This window comes from Rutidosis leptorrhynchoides, chromosome 10 (assembly GCF_046630445.1).
Source record: "Rutidosis leptorrhynchoides isolate AG116_Rl617_1_P2 chromosome 10, CSIRO_AGI_Rlap_v1, whole genome shotgun sequence".
NCBI lineage: Eukaryota > Viridiplantae > Streptophyta > Magnoliopsida > Asterales > Asteraceae > Rutidosis > Rutidosis leptorrhynchoides.
Genome location: NC_092342.1, coordinates 12,811,235 through 12,822,100, shown reverse-complemented (window position 1 = coordinate 12,822,100; position 10,866 = coordinate 12,811,235). Strand labels below are relative to the sequence as shown.

At 35.0% G+C, this 10,866-nt stretch overlaps 1 protein-coding gene across 1 annotated transcript; it reads left to right on the top strand.

Moving 5' to 3' along the window:
• The first annotated feature begins 1,087 nt into the window (after nt 1-1,087).
• Nucleotides 1,088-5,403, top strand: LOC139870031 (uncharacterized). The gene is made up of 2 exons (XM_071857883.1): nt 1,088-1,145; nt 4,934-5,403. The coding sequence occupies exons 1-2, from the start codon at nt 1,088-1,090 to the stop codon at nt 5,401-5,403; spliced, it is 528 nt and encodes a 175-aa protein (XP_071713984.1).
• Nucleotides 5,404-10,866: the final 5,463 nt, after the last annotated feature.

Here is a 10,866-nt window from a genome sequence, read left to right as displayed (position 1 = left end):
GTAGAATTGTTGATGAAACTGAACGAGGATGTAATTGTAAGCATTTTTGTTAAGTAGAAGTATTTTGATAAGTGTCTTGAAGTCTTTCAAAAGTGTATGAATACATATTAAAACACTACATGTATATACATTTTAACTGAGTCGTTAAGTCATCGTTAGTCGTTAGATGTAAATGTTGTTTTGAAACCTTTAGGTTAACGATCTTGTTAAATGTTGTTAACCCATTGTTTATTATATCTAAAGAGATGTTAAATTATTACATTATCATGATATTATGATATATTAATATATCTTAGTATGATATATATACAGTTAAATGTTGTTACAACGATAATCGTTACATATATGTCTCGTTTTGAAATCATTAAGTTAGTAGTCTTGTTTTTACATATGTAGTTCATTGTTAATACACTTAATGACATGTTTACTTATCATTTATCATGATTAAACATAGTGTATCAATATCTTAATATGATTCATATGTATTTAGTAAGACGTTATAACGATAATCGTTATATATATCGTTTCGAGTTTCTTAATTCAATAAACTCAATTTTATGTATATAATTCATTGTTAAAATACCTAATGAGATACTTACTTATCATAATATCATGTTAACTATATATATAATCATATATGTGTCATCATATAGTTTTTACAAGTTTTAATCGTTCGTGAATCACCGGTCAACTTGGGTGGTCACTTGTCTATATGAAACCTATTTCAAATAATCAAGTCTTAACAAGTTCGATTGCTTAACATGTTGGAAACACTTAATCATGTAAATAAAAATTTCATTTAATATATATAAACATGGAAAAGTTCGGGTCACTACACTAAATCTGCTGAGTATGTACTTCATGAACTTCGAAACTCAAAGTTCCACCACTCCTTCCCGAAGTTCCTCTGAAGTTCCACCCCAAAAGTCCGAAGTTCTTTTATTGATTCACACATGCTCTATCTAAACACTGAACCACCCCATTTATATTTTACTCATCATTTTAACGGTAGAGGAGACTTCACATACTTATCATGTTGCTATATATTTGTGTTTCGTGTATATGTTGTCTTAGACCATCTTTAATCATGGCGGGCAAAATGAGCGTGTTGATGGGTAGGGGTGGGGTGATTGACGGGCGTGCTAGTAAACTGGGAAATAATGGGGGGGGGGGGGTGACGTGTTTGGTGATATGTTAGAATCTGATTGGAAGTTGGGTGAAAAAGAAGATAAAAAATAACTAAAAAAAATTGAACTAATATAAAAAGGAAAATTCCTACACGCCTTCTTTCTTCCCCATGCTCCTGGCACACATGGCGACATTGAAGACTTCCAACACGCCTTATTAGTGGCGTGTTGGGTGTGTGTTAGTGGCACACAAGCCTGTGTACGCCTTGTTATAAATGGTCTTATCACATCGATTTCATTAACAATGTTTTCTATCATAAAATGCTCTATAAACATCACGGGCACATCATTTTTCCAGGAGTGTTGTCCGTACTACAAGGAACACATTTCATCTGAACATGGTTTTTAGTAGAAAAAAATTTGACCGCGCGTTGCTGTGGTTGTATTCAACGCGCGGTCGAATTTGAAAGTACGTTGTTTGGTACCTAATATATCTTATAGGTTGGGTTGTGTGTTGTACGTGTATGTATATGTATGAAATATAGCCCGAAATATTTGGTGCTTTTTTAATGATGTCCGTTTCGCGTATAGTTAGTCCCGTTGGGTTCGTTAGATTTTTTCAAGTTGAACGGTGGTCTAGAAAAAATTTAACTCTCACCGAGCGAGAAGATAGGGCTCATTAAAAAATTGGGTGGAATTAGTTTATTTTATTTTATTAAAATTATGTATTTACACTTTATACCCCTGAAAAAGTGTAGACTTGAGGGGTTATTGTGTAAATTGAGCCAAACCTAAGGGACGAGTTGTAGTGTGAACGCAAACTGAAAATGACATTCAAAAACAACTAAAACTACATTTTTTGGGGTGTATTTACATTTATTTATTTACATATACACTAATAGCAAAAAAGTTATGCACAGTACTATTCATACGCATCAATTGCTTGTACATTTCGCAACAATGGTTGTACACCGGCCACTATTCACGTGAATTTTGAATAGTACTATTCAGACGCATCAATCGCTTGTACATTTCGCAACAATGGTTGTACACCGGCACTATTCACGTGAACAGTACTATTCAAACGCATCAATCGCTTGTACATTTCGCAACAATGGTTGTACACCGGCACTATTCACGTGAATTTTGAATAATACTATTCAGATGCATCAATCGCTTGTACATTTCGCAACAATGGTTGTACACCGGCACTATTCACGTGAATAGTACTATTCACGTGAACAGTACCATTCAAGGTACTGTGGCAATTTTTTTTTTTTTTTTGGAATAGTTTTTTTCCCCATTTTTTCCTTTTTTAGTTTCCTTTATATATTTCTTCACCCGCAGCAAATTCTACTAGACAAAATATCCACCCGATGGTTCCTTTATAATTAGCAGCAGCTAGGGATGGCAATGGTCACCCGATCCAGTGGATATCCACCCGATCCACCCGATTTAATGGATATGGATGAACCTAAATGGATATGGATACGAATATGGATGAACCTAAATGTATATGAATATGGATATGGATGAAAAAGTATCATCCATGGATATATCCATTAAAACTCGAAATACATATATTAATACATAAATGTAGATATATCTATACACGTCTACTATTAAAAATGCATTTACTGCTACACATACATTTTGCTTGCAACCATATAATAAATTAACTATGATATTTTATAATAAAACACCTATATCTAACAAGATAAACATACAAATTACACATTTAATTTGTCATAATCTATGTTTGATGGTAAATTCAACCTTTGTGTTCTATTTTCGATAAAAAGTACACGTTTTTGTAGATATTCGGAAATATTATAACAGTTTTTGAATATCCAATGGATATCCATTAACCCGCTTAATCCGGTGGATATGGATATGGATGGATGAACTGAAATTAAATGGATATGGATATGGATATGGATGAACAAAAACTAAATGAATATGGATATGGATACGGCACCACCCGATTCATATCCGATCCATTGCCATCCCTAGCAGCAGCAAATATCTACTAGGCAAAAAATATAAATAGTACCGATTGTTTCCTTTATATTTTTCTCTACCCGTTGTAACAAATTTTTTTTTATTTTTTCTTTTTTGGTTTCCTTTATATTTTTCTACACCCGCAGAACCTATATTGTTAATTTAAAATAACATTTAAATCTTTAAGGGGTTATACCTTTTAGTTCGACTCGAGTTGCGCTTCAACGACATCATCGTTAAACTAAACGCAATAAAATACATTGAAAACCGAACTCCCGGCGCGAAGCGAGGGTAAACAACTAGTTTTAGTATATAGGAGTTTTAATAAAATTATGTATGTACACTTTATACCCCTGGAAAAGTGTAAACCTGAGGGGTTATTGTGTAAATTGAGGCAAACCTAAGGGAGCGGCTGTAGTGTGGACGCAAACTGAAAGCGACATTAAAAAACAACTAAAACTACATTTTTTGGGGTGTAGTTTAGTATGGAGGAGTTATATGATCGTTTTACTGTATTTGTCGATCTAGTTCCGGAACGCAAGTGTAAAATTACAGTTTTTTTCCATGTAAATGTAAAGTAATATAGATAGATCTAAGAGTACAAGTGTCCATTCATCATAAATGTGTGTATTGAAGATGAGCAGTGTGTGTTATACATATGCATTTAAAATGGCCATGTGTGTCACTTTAGCCATCTTTTATTCACGACCTTCAATTCAATGTTAAATTGGGTACCCAAAAGTTGAGTACCAAGTTTTTTTTTTGACATTAGTTTGGGATCATCCAAGGGGACTTAACCACTCAGACATTCATCTCCCGTAGTTGCATAACCCGCCTCCAACTACTGCCCTGGAGTAAACTCGGACCAATCCGAAGGGCATGACCGGTAAAACCCCTCTGCCCGCTGCTCTCGCGCTAAGTGAAAGATGACCTGAGTGAATACTTCAGATCTGGGATAACATTGACTAAAATGTTAACGCAGGCTTGCCTGAGTGGCCACCGAGTTGCCCAATGAAGTACACCACCCGAGTTCAATTCATGGCTATGCCAAATTGTTCAAAAATGGAGTGTGACTAGAGGGTGCGTATAATGCACAATTCACCCGGTACCAGGTCTCGCGCTCGGGGGCTTAATTACGCGAGGTTTTACCTTCTTTGGGGGAGCCAATGTGCTCGTTCATAGGAGGGTTTCCTCTTACCAAAAAAAAAAAAAAAAAAAAGTAACAACTCATCAAACGGTATTTAATTAATTGAACCCACCATCTCATTCTAATGTTCATTTTCTTCTTTCCATGAAAAGATGATTACAAAAATAAACAGTATATATAACTCATATATTCGTAAAAGTCGTCTCTAATGAGATTTGAACTCATAAAATGATTAACCCACTTCTAATTCAAGTCATATTCCCACTTTCACTTTTTTTATTCTTTCCTTTAACGGAACTATGACTTTAATTGATTTTGATCAATTAAACTTTACTTTGAACAACTAAATTCTATTTTAATCATTTGACCGATTAATTAGATAAATTTAAAAATAAAAACTATCGACCTGCTTAAAAAAAATTGATCCAAATATTTGCAACCATGCTCATAAATCATACAAGATGGAGGCTTAAATATAAAATATCTCAAAAGCAAAAATTTCTCTTTTTTTAAGTGGTGGTGGAGGTTTAAAACCGTGACCAACACTTTGTGGGTTCGTGTAATTCGAAGTCTTTATGGTTCTAACGGTGGGCTAGTGGAGGGGGATGGGCTTGCTCGTCTCCCCCTTCTAGTCTTTGGTTTAACATCTATATTGCAGGGAAAAAGGTGGACGAGTTGGGAATTTCTTTCACCAATTCGTTTACTCGGGTTATTGAAAACGCGGCGGACACACGATTTTGGGAAGACACGTGGGTTGGGGACACAAGGTTTAAAGACAAGTATAAGAGGCTATACCGGTTGGTGTGTGACAAAAATGTTTCGGTACAAGACTGTAATGGTGTGTATTCGGTTAGCAATCTTGTGGAAATTATAGATGGTACGGCTCTAGCATCGCATACGGATTCGATGGAAACGCTTAGAAATCGTCTAGTGCCTAAGAAGATTGAAGTGTTTATTTGGCGGGCAAGAAGGGGTAGGATTCCGGTTAGGCTTGAATTAGATAAACGTGGCATTGACCTCCATAGTACTCGATGCCCGGTGTGTGATGGTGACTTGGAATCGGTCGAGCATGTCTTGTTCTTGTGTAGGTTTGCGAAAGATATTTGGGGCAAAGTTCTTAATTGGTGAGGATATTCATCGGCTAATTTCATTTATAGTGACATCTTCGAAGGTACTTTTGGCTCGTTGGCTTCCGATAACAAAAGGTTGATTTGGCAAGCTTTATGTTGGTGCGTTAGTTATTCGCTTTGGAAATCAAGAAATTCAAAAGTCTTCAAGAACATGACGAATTCGGCTTCGGGTTTGTTTAGTGAAATTCAAGTGATCTCGTTCGAGTGGATCTCGCGAAGAATTAAAAATCACAAGTTAGATTGGCATAAATGGTTTAATAATCCTTTCTCGTGCTAAGTTTGGTCGTGTTAGTTTTGTTTCCATGTTAGCTTTTCATGTTGCGATCTTAGCAACGGGTTTTGTTCATTTGTATCTCGTGTAATTGTTTGTGGTAATAAATATATTATCTTGCTTTTCAAAAAAAAAAAAAAAAAAAAAAAAAAAAAAAAAAAAAAAACATACAACGTGTTACGTGTATACGTACTCGTAAGACATAGGTCCACATAGGGATGGCACCCGCGGACGACGGCACGGATCTTTAATACCCGCGACCCGCCCGTCAAAATTTTTCTTACCCGCGGGTACCCATTTACCCGCCAACGGGTAAAACTTTCTGCCCGTACCCGCGACCCGCTGGTATCCGCAACCCGCGGGTTTACCCGCGGGTTTACAAAATGTGCAATTCTAACTAATTTTTAGTCACGGATACCCGCTACCTGCGGGTAAACCCGCGAATAATTATGAAAATATATAAAAAATTAAATTTATAACATATTATTAAATATATGTATACGGGTAATGTAACGACCCGGCTTTTTCAACTTGCTTTTGTGCTTTGTGCTTTCACGAAACTGCGTATATGTGCGTACTGAGCTAGTTTATGCTCTGGGATCTTATTTAATGATTAATTACTTTAATTAATATCTTACAACGTGCTATTAAGTGTGTAATCACTTAACTTGATCCCCGAAAGCTTTTACGACCGTTGGTGTCACTTGACGTTTGAAACGAGCTATGTACTTGGTACACGATTAACTTTGGTCATAATTGGAATATTATGACTACGTAATACTAATTGTTATTTTGTAATAAAAATTACTTGGGTTTTTGGATGCTTAATTACGCTTAGTAATTTACTAGAGCACACTAGTTAGTCTTGTTGGACTTTCTACCTTGTTGGACTTTAGCTCACCCTACACTAGCCAGTGGACTATTTAATTAGCACAATTTAAATGAGTTAGTGACCCATATTAATGAAAGACAAATGCCCATTTATTAAAGGGAACATACTAGCATTTTTGTTAAGCATTATCCTTAATGTTGCATGAGATCCTAACATAAGCACCAACTTTAGACAACCATTAACCAAAAAGCAAAAAGGTGTCCCCCTTGTCCCCCACCATAACCCACCGCCTAAACACCCCTCCCACCTCCTCACCACCTATAAATACAAGCCTTATTTCACTCATTTCACACTTGATCTCATTTGCAATTTACACACACTTACTCTCTAATTCTCTCTCTAGTCTTTCTCACTCTAAAAAGTGTAAGTTTTTGATTTTTTTCTTTTCTTCTTCTTCTTCCCTTCATCTACACGACATCATCATCATCATTTTATGAATCTAGCTTTTAGCTTTTGATCTTGTTATATCTTAAAGATTCAAACTTGGGTTTGAATCCTTCAAGAACATGGAAGATTCAAGCTTTCTAGCTTTGAATCTTCACTTATTTTGTAGATCTAAATCTTTTTAGTTTTAATCTTGTTATTTTGTTATAAAGATTCAAACTTGTGTTTGTAATCTTCATGTATCTTAAAGATCCAAGTTTTATGCTTCAAGATCTTCAAGAACACTAAAGATCCAAGCTTTTTAGCTTAGGGTTTCATTATTATGTTAAAGATCTTAGCTTTTTAGCTTATGGTCTCATTACTTTCATTATTTTGTTGAAGATCTTAGCTTTCTAGCTTATGGTCTCATTAATCTTGTAAAGATCTAAGCTTTCTAGCTTAAGGTTTTCTTAATACTTGAGATCTAAGTTATTATTGTAGATCTCACTTACTTGGAACCTTTTTGTGTTTGTTGTGATGATAAAGTTCAAGTCTTCATCATCACATATGATATAGATGCATGAACTTGTGTAAAATGGACAAAGGTTGAAGCTTTATTGGATTTATGCAATAAAGAGGCAATCTTGATGTTCAAAACTTGTAGAATGATAGATTTTACTCTTAGTTGTGTGTTGATGGTTGAACCTTGATTAAAGTGATGCTAAAACATCAAAGAGTTGTACACTTGAAGCTTACAAACATCAAGGATGAGAACCGTGATGAGCATCAAGCACCAAGAACCTCACCGGAGCACTTGTTTGCTATTTTTCGGGATCTGATCAGACTCCTGGGCTTCTGAAAAATTAATTTTCAGATATTTCGTTTCGAGTAGATGACTTTTCTTTTAGGCCTCGACTTAATCCGATATACGGTTTAGGATTTATGGCCTTCCGAAAGTCACTACGCCCTTGTAACGTTGTGCTGAAATTTCTGGCCTACTCGCACTAAAACCGTTGCCACGGTCAAACGAAGACGAGTTAGGTTCTGAAAATTGGTCAGCGGTTAGAGGACTCACATACGGAGCCATAGCCACTGACTACGCATCTTTTCGATTTGTATATAGGTCGTAACAGCTGTCTGAAGTCAGCCTTTTGTTTCGATCTCTATTCTTGTTAAACTTACCTTAGTGTTGATGAATGATGATGATAATGATGATGTCGATGATGACACTTAAACTTAATTTATTCACTTTTAACCTTTTGGGACAACATACTGACCTAGTGACCTTTGACTTAGGTTGACGACCTTTCGGACCGACTTACTACCTACATACGTTTCGTATCGACTTTTACTGCTTATTCACTGTGAGTTATAGCTTCCCTTTTTTTACTTTAACTATTTTTGGGACTGAGAATACATGCGCTTTTTATGTTTTACTTACTTGACACGTGTACTTAAACTTTACGTATGTGTGGGTTATATAACGGCATAAACATTTCCCTTAGCACGGTAACGTTTAATCATTGGTTTTGAACTGGTGAACGATAATATTAGATATGGATCTATAGGGTTTGACATCCCCACTCGGGCTAGTCGCGCTAGCATTTAATGGGTGTTTGATACTTCGAGGACATACGCACTCGCCAAGTGTACTTTTAGGGGGTATTACTATTACGTTAAGTTAGTTACCGGATGCCCACGGTTAAGCATATACTTTTCATACTGATTTAAACTGCTGGTTGAAGCACTGAAATCTCGTGGTCTACATTACTTTACTGATTACAAACTATAGCTCACCAACATTCGTGTTGACTTTTAATGTAACGACCCTGGATTTTTCAACTTATATTTATTAATATTTATTATTAATACTTGCGTGTTAATAAATGTATTTTTATACATTTACTTGTTACCGTATTTGACTTTACATGTCCCGACTTGTCTTTGTAATACACGTACTTTTCACGAATAATATTTCGAATATTATTTACATTCACAATTAATTATTATTAATTATTTTTAATTAACTAATGTAACTAGTTAATTACTTAGGCTTTGTTTATTTATTTGTTACATACTCACACATGGACTTTTGTTAATGGATTTGGACTTGGAAGCCCACCCTACTTTTCTTAATGGACTACTAGTAAGCCCACTATCATGCTAATGACTCATTAAGGTTAAGAACAAGATTAATTAGTGATATGAAGAGACTTGTCACAAGCATGCTAGCACCAAGCTCCCATGCAATTTAACTTTAATACCATTTTAAGCTTACACCATCTCTCAACATTTGAAAGTGAGTCTTGACCTTCCCCTTTTGGCCTTGAAAACTGACGGTATTGGGAGCTTGGGAGGAGAGTTTCATTTTTCAATTTTTGTTACTTATTTGCAAGTATTATTTCATTTTCCACACACACATACTTGTACTACTCTTTTCCTCTCATCTTTTCTCTCTACATTGTAAGTAATATGAACTATTTTCTTCTTCTTTTTCTCCCTTAAAAACCGAAAATAATCATCATCATTTCATTAGTTTGTTGTTGTTTGTTGTTAAAAGATCAAACTTGTTAGTTTGTATATTCATAAATCTTGTTACTTCCATCTTTGTATGATGAGAAAACAAGAACAAGGATCTAAGTTTCTATAACTTATGGTTCTACACTTAAATGTTTTAAAGATCTAAAAGTTCATAAGCTTTATAATCATACTTGTGTTCATATTTTGTAGACTTGAAGTTTATTTCCTTAAGATCCAAACTTTGATTTGAATCTTCTTAAGTTTGAAACAAACATGAACATAATACTTGTAACTTTAGTTTATTTCTTTCTTTTGTAAGTACTTTAAAGTTGTGATATTGTTAATTTGGTCAAGTATTACTAGTTAAACTTGATCTCATATTTCTTGAAACTAAAGTTAACTTTATAAGTTCAAGAACATGGAAGTATAACTTTCTAGTTATAACTTCACACACTTATGTTGGATCTAAGTTTCTATAGCTTATGGTCTTCCAATTTTGTTGTAAACAAGAGCTTATAAGCATATATACATTTTACAAGATGAAAATCTAAGTTTCATCACTTATGGTTTCATTAAAGTGAAGATCCAAGTTCTATAACTTAGGATCTAACTTAAGAACACTAGATCTAGAATTTCTAGTCTAGGATCTTTAAGATCTAACTAAGATCTAAGTTCTACAACTTAAGATCTTGTTTACTTAGTTTACTTTCAAGTTTGTAGCTTAATATTACTATTAGAACTCATGTATGTGTCGGATCTAAGATCTTGATGTAACTTTGGTTCATCAAACTACTTACAACCCTTAATTGAGTTGTGCTACATATCTTAGACTTACACTAGTGTTATGATGGTCAAAACTTGGTTAAGATGATGCAAACACATCAACGAGTTGTACACTTGAAGCTATAAGCATCAAGGATGAGAACCGTGATGAGCATCAAGCACCAAGAACCCACCGGAACACATTACTTACTGTTTTCTGGAACTGATTAGTAGTCTGTGCTACTGGAAAAGTTGATTTACAGCTATTTCGGTTCGATCATATCATTTTCCGTTTAGACCTCGTCTTAATCCGAGTTACGGTTTAGGATTTATGGCCTTCCAAAAGTCACTACACCCTTTTAACGTTGTGCTGAAATTTCTGACCTACTCGCACTTAAACCGTCTCCAAGGTCAAAGGAAGACGAGTTTGGTTCTGGAAATTGGTCAGCCTCTAGGGGACTCATATACGGAGCCATGGCCACTGCTCTCACCTCATTTCAGTTAATATATAGGTCGTGGATACTGAACGAAGTCAGCCTTTATTTCAAACTCTATTCTTGATTGAAACTTACTTTACACTTTTTGATTAATGGTGAATGATGATGATACTTAAGACCTAATTTACATACTTTTAAACCTTTGGGAACGATTTA